The 16,875-nt window shown below is 45.4% G+C and overlaps 1 protein-coding gene across 1 annotated transcript in view; it reads left to right on the top strand.

Annotated features, from left to right (window-relative positions):
* KIAA1324 (KIAA1324 ortholog) overlaps positions 1 to 16,875 on the top strand; it is a 97,848-nt gene that overhangs the window by 40,527 nt on the left and 40,446 nt on the right. The window contains exons 2-3 of the mRNA XM_011968726.1: positions 13,810 to 13,930; positions 16,410 to 16,602. Coding sequence (XP_011824116.1) covers positions 13,810 to 13,930; positions 16,410 to 16,602 — 314 coding nt within the window. The remainder of the gene's footprint in view (positions 1 to 13,809; positions 13,931 to 16,409; positions 16,603 to 16,875) is intronic.

The raw sequence follows: 16,875 nt of genomic DNA, 5'->3' as shown, positions 1-16,875 counted from the left end.
AAGTCTATTATTTTAAAAAATTATCTTAGAGAATATTATTTTGAGGACCCTTGAGAACACATACGGGAACTCTCAGGGATCCAAGGACTCCATTTGGAGAAACAGTGTTACAGGAGATTGAGTACTGCAGCTGCTCATATCCATTTGCTCCAGTACAGTTACAGAAGCCCTGTCTGTTGAACTGGTTCTGCAGGCTGGAATTCTGTCCTCCAGGTTCTCTCCATCACAGACAGCTAACATATCCAAACAAGCAATGTACTTGGAGAGTTTTGCACAGGCCACAACCTAGATTGCCTGGTTCTGACATGTATGATTAAAAGCTCAGGTGAAAAACATTTAATAGAACATTTCAGTCTCATTAAAAAGTGATCGAAGCACATCTTTAGAATATAACCTCATAAAGCCCTGCCTTGTAGACAGATGTGTGTGCTATATATTCTCTTCTATCAGAAAGAGATGGGAATTTATGAAGGGACATTTTGTTTCTTGGTGACAAAGCCATTTCAATCCTAGGGATATTTACAACCAGTACTGAAAAACCCTCTGCACCTGAGGGACTGGCCGCAGTTACAGATCGTCGTAAATGTCAGTGACCAGGCTTTCTCTCGGAGAGATTAGCTCTGGGGAATTGCTAGGGGAGAAAAAGTGGAGAGAGGACAGGTGTTGCTCCATATGTATGAGAAGACTGGGATTAGAAAAGAGGGCGCATCGGGCAGGTGGTAAACATGACGGGGAAACTGAGGAGGGTCTAACTGCTGAGGATTATCACAGTTAGGCCAGAAATGTCAGCGGGGCTCCTTTCTCTCAGCCCTGCTGCCAGGGAGAGGAGAGAACACCTGGGTGCTCCCTCATAAACCCTCTTCAGGCAGGATCAGGGCAGTAGCTGACTTTTTTTTTTTTTTTTTAAACCAGTTTACAAAGAGCTTTCCTAAACATAATCCCCTAATCATCCAGAGAGATCAGTGTTCCTCAGGTTTGTAGGGGAGAGCTGCTGAACTATTTAATCATCTTAGAAGGGTGTTACATCCCTGTTTTATAGATAAGGCAGATTGAACGACTGGCCACGGTCATGCAGCATGGGGTGGCAGGATAAGAGCAGGGTCTAGACCTTTTGGCTGTAATCCCAGCACCTGCACAGCTCCCAAGCTGTTCTAGGGCCACACCCTGGCTCACCATTCAGTCATTCAACAAATACTTATTGAAAACTACTATGTCAGGCACTGTTCTGGGTGTCTGGGCTACGTCCATGGACAAAAACAAAGACCTGTGTTCTGATGACACTTACATTTGATCTAGAACGGGGAACGGGCACAGGGGCAGAAACAGACAATAAACACAGCAAATAGTAAAGGTATAAAGTGTGTGTTTGAAGGTGGTAAGTGCTATGGAAAAAAATTCAAAGTCATTCCAGATTTGAAGGATCAATGGATCGTTGAGATGGGGGAGCCAACTGCTGTTGTGAACAGGGAGGTCGAGGCGGAAGGGATACTATTGGCAACACTTCAGGAGGCTTTTGTGAGGGCTAAAGGGGAAGAAGATGCAGGTACAGTGCCGGGTCCCGAGCCTGGCACATGGGAGCTTAGAGGTGCTCACTAGGGTGCTGTTATTACTGCCGCGGTCCTGTCTCCCTCACTGGACTGGTCAGTGTCTTCCAAGAACCCTCACGCCAAGGCTCTGCCTAAAATAGACAGGCAGCTTAAGTTACACACAGACTGGACAACGTGGTCAAGGTCCTGCCTGTCCCAGAGCATGGTGGTACAAACTACCCCAGGTCCGTGTGGAGGCCACTGTCTGCTTTGTGTGATGTGTCCATAGCCAAGCCAGTGGGGTAGGCCCTGCCAGGGGGACCAGGTGCTGTCTCTGCTGTTTTTGATCAAAATAGAAGCTGGAAAGCCAGAGTAGAATAGAGCAATGCTGAAAGAAAGGGCAGTGTAAGGCCAGGGTTCCCCCAGACTCCTGTAGACTGAGAGCCCCCGCGCCCCGGCTCTATGTTGCTAGGCGACGGTCCAGGGATTGAGGACAGCCAGCAGAGGCTGGCAGGACTGGGGTCTATTTGCTTCTTCGACTGCTGCTGGGTCTGGTGCTTGCGCTGGGGGAGAAGAGGTCTTACTTGTAGGTAGAGGAAACAACTAATTACGTGGGATGACTAAAGGGAAGCCAAAAGTCACCCTTGACCCTGTGTGTCTGCCTCGGTGCCTGCAGTTTCACCTTCAGCAACTCGTTCAAGTCAAGACTCTGGCATCCTAACATTTTTGATGTGTGAAATTTTTGGTTCAAACAAAATTTTAACTTAGAAGCATGAACAAGAAAAAGATATTTTAAAATGTTGCTCCGTTAATGGGGGACTCTCTACTTACCCCTTTGAAGGGGCTGGCTTTCTTCTAAACCCTAGACTCTGCAGCATAATTTGAAAATCACTGGGTTAAAGTATTTCAGCCATCCTGTTAAAAGGAATCAGCCTTGGTCTGGTAAAATATTAGGCTACTTTAAAATTACTAATACATGATGGCAGGTGGTAATGTTTTCCTGTGTAGGGAGGAGGAGGGGGATAACAGACTCCTTAGAGGATTTGAAGTCACACAACAGACCCACTGCCCAGAAAAATGCACATATCTGAAATTCTGCATCTGGCCATATATGGGCAACGGTCCGTGGACCATAGGTTAAGGACCCCTATCTTGTGGGATATTTGTTTATGTGATCTACTTTCAAATGGGATAAATATTTAAGGCTTGGGGCACAGAAGAGTGAGTTTTGAAAAAGGGAGGAAGGAGAAGAAGAGCTAGAGAATCAGGATCTTGGTGGTAGAGCCCAGGAATGTGTTTTTAACATGATCTCCAGGCAGTTTTGATCAGACAAACGTAGGCCCCAGAGGTCTAGAGCTGGTGCACCCAGGCTTATTGAGTCCGCAGTCCTAAGGGAGTGGGAGGAGAGAGGGAGAGTGGGAGAAGCCCAGCAGCCTTTCCCAGGTCAGGTGTGACCAGCTGGAGAACAATAGGAAACGTCCTCTCCCCTCAGGACTCCTCTTCACAATGGGACACAGTGAGGTCGCAGTGCCCCTGAGCCTCAACCAGTCCATCCACCCAAAGCTTGAGCAGAGGAACTCTGAAGCAAAAAGTACGAAAACCAGGAGTTCACAAAACACCCGCAAGGGCTGGACCTGAGAGAAAATCTCATCTGGGGGACTCATATTCCAAATTCTGACATTTCTCCACGGTTTTCCACATTCCTATGCTAAGCGGAATTCATTGGTACTTTCCAGCAAAGGGTTAATCTCTCCCTAACAGTCAGGGAACTTTTAGAGTTTGTCAGAAGTAACACAGGGCTTCCATTAATTTGAGGTTGATTAATGGAATCTGCTCTGGTCTGGGTCAAGTACTTTTCAGGCGAAGAAGTATGTGTAACTGATCAACAACTATCTATTGACCCTGTTATACTCAGCTCCAGGGCATTTGCCTGGCGACCCAGCCTCATCCTTTTTTTTGAGGCAGTGTCTCACTCCGCCACCCAGGCTGGAGTACAGTGGCATGATCATAGCTCACTGCAGCCTCCACGCCCCAGGCTCAATCAATCCTCCCATCTCAGCCTCTCAAGTAGCTGGGACTACAGGCACGTGGCACTACACCTGGCAAATTTTTATATTTGTTTGTAGAGCAGGGTTTTGCCATATTGCCCAGGCTGGTCTTGAACTCTTGGTCTCAAGCAATCCTCCTGCTTTGACCTCCCAAAGCGTTGGGATTACAGGTGTGAGCCACTGCGCCCAGCGCCTAATTTTGACATTCTCCCTAAAGAATTTGCTTTTTTTTTTTTTTTTTTTTGAGACGGAGTCTCGCTCTGTGGCCCAGGCTGGAGTGCAGTGGCCGGATCTCAGCTCACTGCAAGCTCCGCCTCCCGGGTTTACGCCATTCTCCTGCCTCAGCCTCCCGAGTAGCTGGGACTACAGGCGCCCGCCATCTCGCCCGGCTAGTTTTTTTGTATTTTTTTAGTAGAGACGGGGTTTCACCGGGTTAGCCAGGATGGTCTCGATCTCCTGACCTCGTGATCCGCCCGTCTTGGCCTCCCAAAGTGCTGGGATTACAGGCTTGAGCCACCGCGCCCGGCCAAGAAGGGAGTTTTATTTTTTTTTTTTTTTTTTTTGAGACGGAGTCTCGCTCTGTGGCCCAGGCTGGAGTGCAGTGGCCGGATCTCAGCTCACTGCAAGCTCCGCCTCCCGGGTTTACGCCATTCTCCTGCCTCAGCCTCCCGAGTAGCTGGGACTACAGGCGCCCGCCATCTCGCCCGGCTAGTTTTTTTGTATTTTTTTAGTAGAGACGGGGTTTCACCGGGTTAGCCAGGATGGTCTCGATCTCCTGACCTCGTGATCCGCCCGTCTTGGCCTCCCAAAGTGCTGGGATTACAGGCTTGAGCCACCGCGCCCGGCCAAGAATCTGCTTTTTAGGGACTGCGAGAGAAGAGAAACTTCTCTTCTGAAAGCAGATCTTTTGGGAACAAGGGAAGAAGTGGCCTCCTCCAGACCCCAAGGCATCCAGTCTAAAGTTGGCTCCAGACAAAACCCAGGTTTACTTAAGAACCTGTTTCTTGAGGCAGATCCTGTCCCAGCCAAGACAAACCCAAGTCATGTTGATCTTCTGCTTCCTTGGCTGCTTGTGACTTTAGGCAGCAGTGGATTTAAGACTCAGAATGTGAGACACCTGCTTGGCTCTGTCTTTTCGCTCCGGGAGGTAGGAGTGGTAGGGAAGTTGTTCTTTTTTCCCCAATAGTCTTTGGGTGGTTATTCTTAGCCCTGTTAATGTTTTACTCAAATATGGCCATCTATCAAAATTGTAGAGTTAATATTTGTTCATTTCAATGTATATACATTTTACCTTTTAAAAAAGGACCACGAGGTTGGCACGGTGGTTCACGCCTGAATCCCAGCACTTTGGGAGGCTGAGGCGGGCAGATCGTTTTGAGCTCAGGAGTTCAAGACTAGCCTAGGCAATGTGGTGAATGAAACCCCATCTCTATTAAAACTACAAAAATATTAGCCAGGCATGGTGATGCATGCCTGTAACCCCAGCTATTCAGGAGGCTGAGGCGAGGGTGGCCTGAGTTCGGGAGTTCAAGGCTGCAGTTGCAGTGAGACGAGATCATACCACTGCACTCCAGCCTGGGTGATAGAGTGAGACCCTGTCTCCAAAAAAAAAAAAGGACCATGAAAAATGACAATCTTATGCGGGGAGGAGCAGGTGGAGGCAGATGTAGTGGGGTGGAGATAGACAAAGAATGTCAGAAATTGGTGAGTGTTGAAGCTGGGTGATGAGACGGGGGCTCATTGCACTGTTTTGTTTTTTTAAATATATATTTGAAATAATGTATTTCAAATTTGCCATAATAGGTTTTATAAATTTACCATATCAAAAAGTAAAAGTGGGAGAAAAGACTTAGGGATGTCTGTTTTCTCTTAGAAATCTCCCTTCTTGATCAACAGTCTCAAAGAAACTCATACTCTAACCTCGTAATTCCGCTTCTGGGAATTTATCCAAAGGAAATAATTAGAGATTCAAAGAAAGTGTCATTTCAATATTATTTAAAATAAGGAAAAATGGAACACAACTCCAGGTCCAACAATAGGGGAATGGTGAAAGAAACTACGATGCAGCCATTAAGGACATGGGAAAGTGCTTTCTACCTAAAATTAAAAGGAAGAAAGTCAGAATACAAAACTATATACCATATGATCTTCATCTGCATGTGTACATGCATGTATAGAATCAGAATCTGGAAAGAAATACAGCAAAATGTTAAAAGTAGTTATCTCTGTTTGGTGGACTTGTAGGTTGGTTTTGTGTTTTTTTTTTTTTTTTTTTTTTTTTTTTTTTTTTTTTTTTTTTTTGACAGTCTCGCTCTGTTGCCCAGGCTGGAGTGCAATGGTGCAATCTCGGCTCACTGCAACCTCTGCCTCCTGGGTTCAAGCGATTTTCCTGTCTGGGATTACAGGCGCCTGCCACCACACCAGGCTAATTTTTGTATTTTTTAGTAAAGATGGGGTTTCATCGTGTTGGCCAGGCTGGTCTGGAACTCCTGACCTCAATTACAGGCGTGAGCACTGTGCCCGGTCCAGATTTTTATTTTCTTTTTTATTCTAGTCTGTATTTTCATCTTTCCTGCTCTTAACAGGTATTACTTTGATAATTATTAACAACTAAGATGTGCTATTTTGAAAGAAAAGGGGCCGGGCGTGGTGTCTCACGCCTGTAATCCCAGCACTTTGGGAGGCCGAGGCGGGCGGATCACCTGAGGTTAGGAGTTCGAGACCAGCCTGACCAACATGGAGAAACCCCGTCTCTACTAAAAATACAAAATTAGCCGGGTGTGGTGGCTCATGCCTGTAATCCCAGCTACTTAGGAGGCTGAGGCATGAGAATTGCTTGAACCCGGGAGGCAGAGGTTGCGGTGAGCCGAGATCGCGCCACTGCACTCAGCCTGGGCAATAAGAGCGAAACTCTATCTCAAAAAAACAAACAAACAAACAAAAAAAAACGAAAGAAAGAAAAGGGGAAAAAGATGGAAGGAAGGACAGATTTCCATGTTGGTACCAGTACAAAATAATAAGTTCTTGGAAATGGAAGGAATCTTAGAAGTTGTCTAATCTTAGAAGTCCAACTGTCTCATTTTACAGATGAGGAGACTGAGGGTAGAATGAGTCAAATGACCATCGAGGTCATTTGTTCCTAGTATCAGAGACTGCTTGTTTTAGTTCACCACTAGCCCTCGCGTCCTCCGAGGACCTTCGCAGGCTGGGGAGTGCCCATGTTAATCCCCAGAGGCCCCATTTGAGGGGCTTTCCAGCCAGTCTGGGCCATCCGTTGCAGTCATCGTTGGCCAGCTGGGCTGGAGAAGTGCCCTGGCAGGAAGAAGAAGGCTGGTAGGACAGTAGACCTCACTGCCACCTGGTCACCTTGTGCTTCTCTCTTGGAGAGTTGTGACCAGTCATCCCCGTCTTCTTAGTTCTGCTGTTGCAGGAGTTATTTCGAAGCAACTAGGTTAAACGTCTGTGGGACCTGGCTTGTCCTGGCTTTCAAACCACCATCACTTGGAAGAGAAACAATGTGGTTTAATGGTTAGTCAGATCAGAGTTAGAGATGTGTTGCTGTTTTTGCCACAGTCCTTAGACACCAAGACCCTGCTCTTGAGAAATAGGGGCAAGCAACAGCTTGCAATGGTAACTAAACCTCTTTGGGATGTGTGTTTATGGTCTGTCTCCTCCCCATCCCATCCTTGCTAGCACACTCCCCACCACATACACATAAAAGCTCTAGAAATCCACAGGTTTTAAACACCACTGCTTTACCGGAACCTAGCACATAACAGGCCCTCAGTACGTGCTTATTGAATGTGGGATGAGTGAACATTATTTTCTTAGAATGTAGAAGAACAGACATATTCCAAGTTAACAATATCTTCTGAGATATTGTTCCTGAGCTATAAAAACATTTTATATTTTATAATAAAATAAAAAATAAAATATATGCCGAGACATTTAAACACTTTAATTCTAAAAGAACAGAATGTTTGAAAAAAATTAGCACTTAATATTTATTTGCACAACTACAATGCAATGTGTTTGAAAGTTGTCAATAGTGAACAAATAAGTGTGAGGGACCCACCACAGCCCGGGTATGTCCAGTGACACTGCCACAATGTGCACTCTGCCTGCTGCCTTCCACTCCTCCCTCTTGGTGTTTCTGAGTTTGGCCAATCATATGGATGATAATTAAAATATTTTTGGAGGGTGTGGTGACTCATACTTGTAATTCTAGCACTTTGTAAGGCCAAAGTGGAAGGATTGCTTGAGTCCAGGAGTTCAAGACCAGCCTTAGCAACATAGCAAGACTCCATCTCTACAAAAAAATTTTTTTAATTAGCCAGATATAGTGATTCACACTTGTAGTCCCAGCTACTCAGGAGGCTGAGGAGGGAGAATCACTTGAGCCCAGGATGTTGAGGCTGTAGTGAGCTGTGATCACACTACTGCACTCAAGCCTGGGCAACAGAGTAAGACACCATCTCTAAATATATATAGATTTATATTTTATAAAAATATTTTTTATTTTGGAGATATTTCTCTAATTTAGACTATTAGATCATCAGGCTTCTGCCTTCTGGAGTATTCAATAGAATAACTCAAAGATTGGGCATGTTCTGTAGGACCTGTGGTATCACCTTTTTTTAAAAAAAAAAAATTAAAGTTGTGGTAAAATACACATAATAAAATTTACCAGCTTAACCATTTTTAAATCTACGGTTCAGTGGCATGAAGTACATTCACATTGTTGTGCTACCATCGGCACCACCATCGTCATTATCCACAGAACTGTCTTACAGAATTGAAATGCTGTACTCATCAAACAGTAACTCCCCATCCTGCTCCCCTAGCCCCTGACAGACACCATTCTTTCTGTCTCTATGAATTTGACTACTATATACCTTGTATAAGCAGAATCATACAGTATTTGTCTTTGTGACTGGCTTATTTCACTTGGCATAGTTTTTATGTTTTTATTCTGTGGAGTTTGGTTGGGGGACTCCAAGGTCAGCCCTAGGTAGAACTGGGAAGTAAGGAGGGGCCTTATCCCCAGCTGCCCCACTTTCCTGCCCCATCCCTCCCTCAGTTTCCACCCACCTGAGGTCCCTGCTTAGTGGCTAAATGTCTTCTTCCCCCTCATCCCATCTTCCACTTATCCGCAAAGAGCATCTGATTGGCCTAGTGTGGGTCATGTGTCCACCCACGGCAGAGGAAGGTGGGCCACCTCACTTGCAATCCCATCAAGACTGTATATAATAAGGAAGCAATAGTTCCTCCCAGAGAGGTGCTGCTGTCAGAAGGGGGGTGGACACTAGGTAGGCACAAACAATAGATGTCTTTGTTGAACCTCCAACAAGGTTCAAAGTGCCTTTCCGCCTTCCCATTGTACACGGCTTTGGACTTGGGTCCCTTCCCCTTGGGCGTTGTTTGCAAAGTTTTTCATGCGCTTGGCTTTCCTTGCAAAGTTTTTAGCAGCTTGAGAGCCACTGCTGAGCCCCAGACACAGTTTGTAAGTGTGATAGGAGCCTACGCAGGCTGCTTTCAAACACCGGCAGCCTTGAAAACAGATTCTGGACTCAGATAGCCTGGGTGCAATCCTGGTTTGGCAGTTCCTGGCCGTATGGCTTTGAGCAAGTGACTTCGCCTCTCAATGACTCAATTTTCCCATCTGTAAAATGGTAAAGTAATTTGCCATTGGATTGTTTTGAAGATTGGAAAACCTACTGTGTGATGTGCTTGACCTACATCATCTTAATCATGCTCACAGGGAGCCCTATCGCACATGGGGAAGAGGCACTCCCTCTCTGGGCAGGTGCAACCTTCAATAGGGCGTACCACCTAACATGCAAGGTCTGAGCTAGAATCCACCCTCCACTCATGCCCTGAGCTAGGTAACCTATGAAGAGCCTGCATAACGATACAGCAGCCCAGCCCCTGTATGATGCAGAGGTTTGTATATCCCCATTTTTCAGTGAGGCAGCTATGGCTTAGGGAGGTCGAGCGCCACGTGGGAAGGGGTGGTGGGATTCATTTGCCTGTTTACTTAGGGCACATGAAAGAGGCTAACCCAGTGCCTAGGACTCTCTTTCCACCTGAATTGTGGACCACATCTCTGTCATCAGCTAACCAGCTTAAACCTTATTCGTCTTCCACAGTGGATGGTAACAAGGTACAGCTCTAGCATCTAACCCATAGATTACCTCCAATCTCTAGTCTTTAAACGGTTCCTTTTTTCATTTGAGGCAGGGTCTCACTCTGTCATTTGGGCTGTAGTGGCATGATCATGGCTCACTGCAGCCTCAACCTCCCAGGCTCAGGTCATCCTCCCACCTTGGCCTCCTGAGTAGCTGGGACTACAGGCACATGCCACCATGCCCGATGAATTTTTGTATTTTTAGTAGAGATGGGGTTTCACCATGTTGGCCAGGCTGGTCTCAAACTCCTGACCTCAAGTAATTTGCCTGCCTCAACCTCCCAAAGTGCCGGGATTACAGGTGTGAGCCACTGCACCTGGCCTCTAAACTGTTACTTTGATAATCATTTTTAAAAGTAAGGGATACTATTTTGAAAGCGAGTGGTGGGCAGGTAGAAGGAAGGACAGATTTCCATCCAGGTACCATCTTGATTTGACAGTTTTCTTATTTTTTAGTCATTTCAGCAGTCCATTTAATACCTAGACAGTAAGGACTAAAAGTATTGTGAGTCTGAGTGAATTCTTCTAGAGCTGAGAGATCAGTGTTACCGACAGATCAGTCAATACAGGCAAAGCATATTCCAGTTTCAGGGTTTTTTTTCCCTCTTCCTTCACTTGTGCCCAGGACTATTACATGGCTGGGTGGTGCTAGGGAAGGATGCACTAACTAAAGGTCCCCACCCCCTCATTTCTAAACCCTTCCTTTATTTTCCTGATGAACAGACAGCACCCACTGCCTGCTGTGTCCCATTTAGCAGTGTAATTTGGGTGTGCGTCATAGAATTGTGCACAGGGAGGAGGAAGGAGTTACGTGCTGGATGTATATACTGAATGTGTTTATGTGCTCCTTTGTAGACCTGCACTTTATGCAAATTATATACTTTCAGACAGATCACTGAGTAAACTGAGGTACTGTCAGGGAATTGATGTGTTCACAGAACACTGAATGTAATTGAGGAGTCCTGCCAGTTCTATCCCTGATTTAACTCTCTCTAAGTTCATGTCTTTTTTTTTTTTTAGACAGAGTCTCACTTTTTTTGCCCAGGCTGGAGTGAAGTGGCGTGATCTTGGCTCACTGCAACCTCTGCCTCCACTCCTGGGTTCAAGTGATTCTCTTTCCTCAGCCTCCTGAGTAGCTGGGGTTACAGGCATGTGCCACTACACCTGACTAACTTTTGTATTTTTAGTAGAGACAGAGTTTCACCATGTTGGCCAGGCTGGTATCAAACTCCTGACCTCAGGTGATCCACCCACCTCGGCCTCCCAAAGTGCTGGGATTACAGGTGTGAGCCACTGTGCCCAGCCCTAAGCTTATGTCTTGAATGGTGTGACCTCAAAGTGTAGTTCAGATTTGAAACAGGTGTATTAGAGCCAACCACCTTGAATGATGTAAATATCCCCAAGTGGCATGAAGTAAATGAGCACATATGGAAAGGGAAATTTTCTTAGGCTTGAAACCACCATTTCCTCAGCAAACCTCCCACCTGAGTGGGACCCAGGGGACATCAAATGAAAGACAATGAAAAGTAACGGATTTGGCCCATGTGCCTCCAAGAGGCCAAATGCAGTCAGAATGAACTGAGATGATCTTCGAACAGATTAGATATTTTAACACCAATTCTCATGCCTCAGAAGCGAGCCTGGCTGCTGGCAGACAACCAACACTGTCATGTTTAATTTTTAGATTTGGCTGTTAAATTTGGCCCTGTGTGAGTCTGTGTTTGATCAGAGTCTATAAGGGTAGAGGATTCCTGCTGGGAAGGCCTGGTTTCTAGCTCAGTGACTTATAGGCTGTGTGACCTTGGACAAGCTATCTCGCCACTGAGAGTCTAATTTCTCGTCTGTACAATGAAGGAAACAACTCCTGGTCTACTTGCCTTATAGGGAGTCGTGCAGATCAAACGAGATGGTATTTGGGAACTGTGAACACACTACACAAAAGACCAGCATGAATATGTTCACGAGCACCGCACAGTCCTTTCTGCCTTGCTCACTCAATTCTCCATTTAATTTACACACAGTGGACTTTACCCCTCATTCTTGCAGCAAAACCCTTTTGAGAGTATCATTTTAAGAAGTGGATTGACATCACATATGCATAGTTGCCCTATTTATCCTCAGAGTCCTCTGAGATGAGGAAAAGACAAGAATTTTAGGAAAAATAGACCCAGAGAGACGGTAGCCCAAGGGCACAAAGAATTCCCATCCTGATATTCTTTCTTTCCTAGATGACATTGACATCTACATCCAAAGCCAAAGATTCTGGTCAAAAGTTAATCTCTTGGCTGGCCATGGTGGTGCACATAGTGGTTCCTGTAGTCTCAGCTACTTGGGAAGCTGAGGTGGGAGGATCACTTGAGCCCAGGAAGTCAAGGTTACAGTGAGCCATGATCACGCCACTGCACTACAGCCTGAGTGACAGAGCAAGAGACTGTCTCAAAAAAAAAAAAAAAAAGAAAGAAAAGAAACTACATCTTTACTATATTGCAACAAGTCTGAAACACCACTGCTTCTAAGACACGATTTTTTTAATGTGTCACAAAGAAAGAAAAAGCTCTATCCCTTGAAACATAACACAATGCTTCCTTACTGTGTCAATTTTAAGAAACGTCTTGATTTCATAGACGTTAGATGTGGAAAAAATACGCATCTTGGAATAGATGACATGCAGTGTGTTTACCTCTCCCCAAAAATAAAGCTTTTTCCTTTTGGTCCTGACGCATTATTAGATTAGCAAACTTCAAAACTGTTGTATTTTTTGTCTTAGCTCCTTGACGTTGTACATGTTATGCAATCATACTTTCACGTGAGTTAAGGGGGAAATTAATTCTATTTTTCTTATGGATACAGTAATACAAAGTATCTCTGGGCTTGAATATAGTTTTAGGTAAGTGCAGATTGTAAAATACTTGTTAGAGCCAAAATCATCACTAATTCCATGGTCTGTTGTTTATTACCAGATTTAAAGGAGGAAGAAATGCTTAAGGGCATTTGGCACATCAATTGTGTTTTCTTTGTTCTGAGTAGAACTGTTTGTTGTTGTTGTTTTACTTAATGCTTGATTTGATTGTTTTGTTTTTATCCCATTTATTTTTAGCTCAGGTAAAACAATTAAACTCTGAGTTTCCCATTGCACAGACGAATCAGGGATGAACAGGCTCAAGTGAGAGCACATCACCTGCCTCGGCCAAATATAATATTTTCATAAAATGCAATTGGGAATTCGTAGTCTTTCTGAGTGGAAAGGAGCATAAGAAACACAGGGAAATAGGGCCAGGTGCAGTGGCTCATGCCTGTAATTCCAGCACTTTGGGAGGCCAAGGTAGGAGGATCACAAGGTCAGGAGTTTGAGACCAGCATGGCTAACATGGTGAAGCCCCGTCTCTACTAAAAATACAAAAATTAGCCTGGCGTGGTGGCAGGCACCTGTAGTGTCAGCTACTTGGGAGGCTGAGGCAGAAGAATTGCTTGAACCCGGAAGGCAGAGGTTGCAGTGAGCCAAGATGGTGCCACTGCCCTCCAGCCTGGGCAACAGAGCGAGACTCTGTCTCAAAAAAAAAAAAAAAAAAAAAAGGAAAAAAAAAAAGAAACACAGGGAAATAGAAATACATACCACTTCTGTAATGAAGCTTTGTAAATTTTTTGTGGACTAAGGCTTCCATTTAGAACATCCTTCCATTTAGAATGTCCTCGTTCATAAATGCTACACTTTAGAATAAGAAAAACTCCACCTATTTCTAGCTTGTTCCTTAGTTACCTTCCCACATTCCTCTGCTCCATAAGGATATTACTTAAACATAACAACAAAGACAGTCACACACAAAAATGATTTCTAGGGACTAGACCGTGGCTGGGTGGAAAGGAATGATCCAAATCATTGTAGTTCTTCTACTCGGCTCATAATCATCAGCTCCCTGCCGGGGGTCCCAGGGCCCATTTCTGAGAGGATGAGCATCAGTAGCCATGTGCTGGGCAGGAAGTGGGTGGGAAACTCTTAATGTTTGATCACTGCTAATGCACATTTTGCCCACTGTTCTCTCCCCTGCAGTCTGAGTACCACTATGAGTACACCGCGTGTGACAGCACGGGTTCCAGGTGGAGGGTCGCCGTGCCGCATACCCCGGGCCTGTGCACCAGCCTGCCCGACCCCGTCAAGGGCACCGAGTGCTGTAAGCAGCTGTCCTGCTCAGGGCCTCCCTGTCACTCAGCTTTGGTCTCTCCCCCAAGTCTCCTGCCATCCAATCTGGGCCCTTCCTGGCAGAGCAGCTGCATTAAGGAATCAGATCTTTTCCCCAATTAGTCCCCACATCCCAGACCCTTATGAGATTTGGTGCAGAAGTATTTCATGAATGCAAACTGGATATCTGAATTTGCTTTCATTTTTTAAAGGAATTTAAATCCCATCAGTGGATACAGCATAAGCAACGCCAGCTGTGTGCACTCAGATATTCTTTTCTGTTTGCATACATTTTCATTTTGCCTGTGTATGTCTCTCCAATCTATACTCACTCATCAGCCACAATCAGTCATTAGGAAAGATTGAGATTGCTTTCATTCTTAAAAAGGAAGTCAGAGAGGCTAAATTTCTGCAGAGACATCCTTTAAAATGCTCCAGGCATCACTTCAGGGGACAAGGATCTTCCTGACTGTGGATCTGATCGTGCAATAGGAAAAGCAGTGGCTTGCCGCAGCCCCAGCGCCTGCCTCTGTAATTCTGCAGTCACAACTTTTCTACAATTGGCAGCTTTTTCCCTTGCATTATTATTTTAGGAATGCAAAGGGAATAACAAGAAAAACCAGGCACTAGATTTAAGGAATTATTTGAAGAGTTGGAAAGGAGTTTGAAGATACTTAAATTCTCAAATCAGCTTAGTACAGTGCCTGGTTGAGTAAGTGAGCAAATAAATACTTGTTAAATTAATGACTGGATATTGCTGAGACCTGAGCAGAAAGAGGTGTGACTAGTGGAAACAAATGAGTCATCTTCACTGAACTCTGCTGAACTCTGCCGACTTCAGTGAATCCCACTATGTGTAAGCACCATGATGTGCACATGCAGTGTGAACTGCAAAGACAAATAAGGCCCAGTCTCTGCTTTCAGAAGCTTAGGTGGTGGAAAGTGCAGATATTCATTCATTCACTCATTGTTTCAGAAACATTCATGAAGCTCCCAGTCTGTGCCAGTCACTGAGCCAGCCATCCCCGGAGTAGCGCAGAGCCTAGTGTAGTTTCTCATATATGATATGAGAAAGAATGAGAGTTACAAATATTTAGGGATCAGGCGTAGCTGGGAGGGCCACATGAGCAAAAGCTTAGATGTGGATGAAGAGTGACACATTTGAGGAAGAGCTTGTGGTCCAGGGTAGAGGCAACACAGAGAAGGTGATGGATGGGGTTGAGGTGGAGAAGGATTTGTAGTGGGAGGTCAAGCTGGGAAGTTAGGCTGGAGGGAAACCGTGGAAAACTGAGTGCCAGGTCAAGAGCATACTTCTAGAACCAAAAGGGGGTGCCTGTTTATTTTTTTAAATAAGGAGAGTAATAGTACATATGTGTTTTACGTTTTATTTTTTAAAGACAAGGTCTCACTCTGTTTCCTAGGCTAAAGTATAGTGATGCAGTCGTAGCTCTGTGTAGCCTTGACCTCCTGAGCTCAAGCAATTTTCCCACCTCAGCCGTTTGAGTAGCTAGGATTACAGGCACACGCCACCACTCCCAGCTACTTTAAACATTTTTTTTTTTTTTTTGTAGTGACAGAGTCTCACTGTGTTGCACAGGTTGGCCTCAAACTCCTGGGCTCAAGTGATCCTCCTGCCTTGATCTCTCAAAATGTTGGGTTTACAGGCGTGAGCCATTGTGCCTGATCATATCAGTGTTTTAGAAAGGTATCTCTGACCACAGAATGAGCAAAAATAAGAATAGGGAACTATTTAGGAGGATATTGCAATGATTGAGTTAACAGGTCATGGGAATCCCACCTAGCATGGTGACAGTACAACCAGAAAGGCAGAGGCCAGAGGCTCAAGGGAGAAATTCAAGGCTGAAGAGCCATATGTCGTTCAGAGGGGTCAGCACAAGAGACCTTGGCATCCTCTTCACCAGAGAGCTCTCAGAATGGTCAGGGCACCTCTCCAAAGGAAATGAGTGCCAGGGACAAGCCCAAAGTCCCACAGCAAGGCAGAGTATCCATGGCCCTAGATCTATTTTTTTTTTTTATAACAGCTTTATTGGTATATAATTTATATGCCATGAAATTCATTCCTTTAAGGATAAAATTCAGTGGTTTTTGGAATATTCACAGCAACCATCATCACTCTTATTTCACATTTTAATCATCCTACAAAGAAACCTCATATTATTAGCAATCTCTCCCCAGGCGCCTCCCCGCAGCCCCTGGCAACCACAAATCTACTTTCTGTCTCCATGGCTTCGCCTCTTTTGGCCATTCCATACAAATAGAATCACATATAGCAAGGAATATCACCGCTGAAAAAAAAATTTTTTTTTAAGAAAAATAAAATAAAATCACACAGTAAATGCCACGGCCCTAAACCTTAGTGGGCCAAACTCCTAGATCCCAACCCAGCACTCCTCCCTTCAATTGCTCGAAGCGTGACCTCACTGCCCCGCCTTGTCTCTGCCGTTTTCCAGCCTTCTCTTGCAACGCCGGGGAGTTTCTGGATATGAAGGACCAGTCGTGTAAGCCATGCGCTGAGGGCCGCTACTCCCTCGGCACAGGCATTCGGTTTGATGAGTGGGATGAGCTGCCCCATGGCTTTGCCAGCCTCTCAGCCAACATGGAGCTGGATGACAGTGCCGCTGAGTCCACCGGGAACTGCACTTCGTGAGTTTGCACACACACGCACCCCATCCCCAGCCCACTGGGGAAGGGGCTGCAGGGCACACTGGGCAGCCTCCTCCATGGCCCCTCAGGCTAGGCAGGGAGGATGGAGGGAAGAGGAAGCCAGGCTGCCAGGGTGAGGCCTGTAGCCATGCCCACAGGACCGGTGGATGTGACTCTGCCTGGCCCACTCTTACTGGCCTAAACTTACCAGTGATGGACAGGCATTTGTGGGAGGTAAAAAACATGGGAAAATAAGAGAGTGGACAAGGGGAC

Source organism: Mandrillus leucophaeus, unplaced genomic scaffold (assembly GCF_000951045.1).
Source record: "Mandrillus leucophaeus isolate KB7577 unplaced genomic scaffold, Mleu.le_1.0 Scaffold857, whole genome shotgun sequence".
NCBI lineage: Eukaryota > Metazoa > Chordata > Mammalia > Primates > Cercopithecidae > Mandrillus > Mandrillus leucophaeus.
This window is presented reverse-complemented; position numbering and strand designations above follow the sequence as displayed.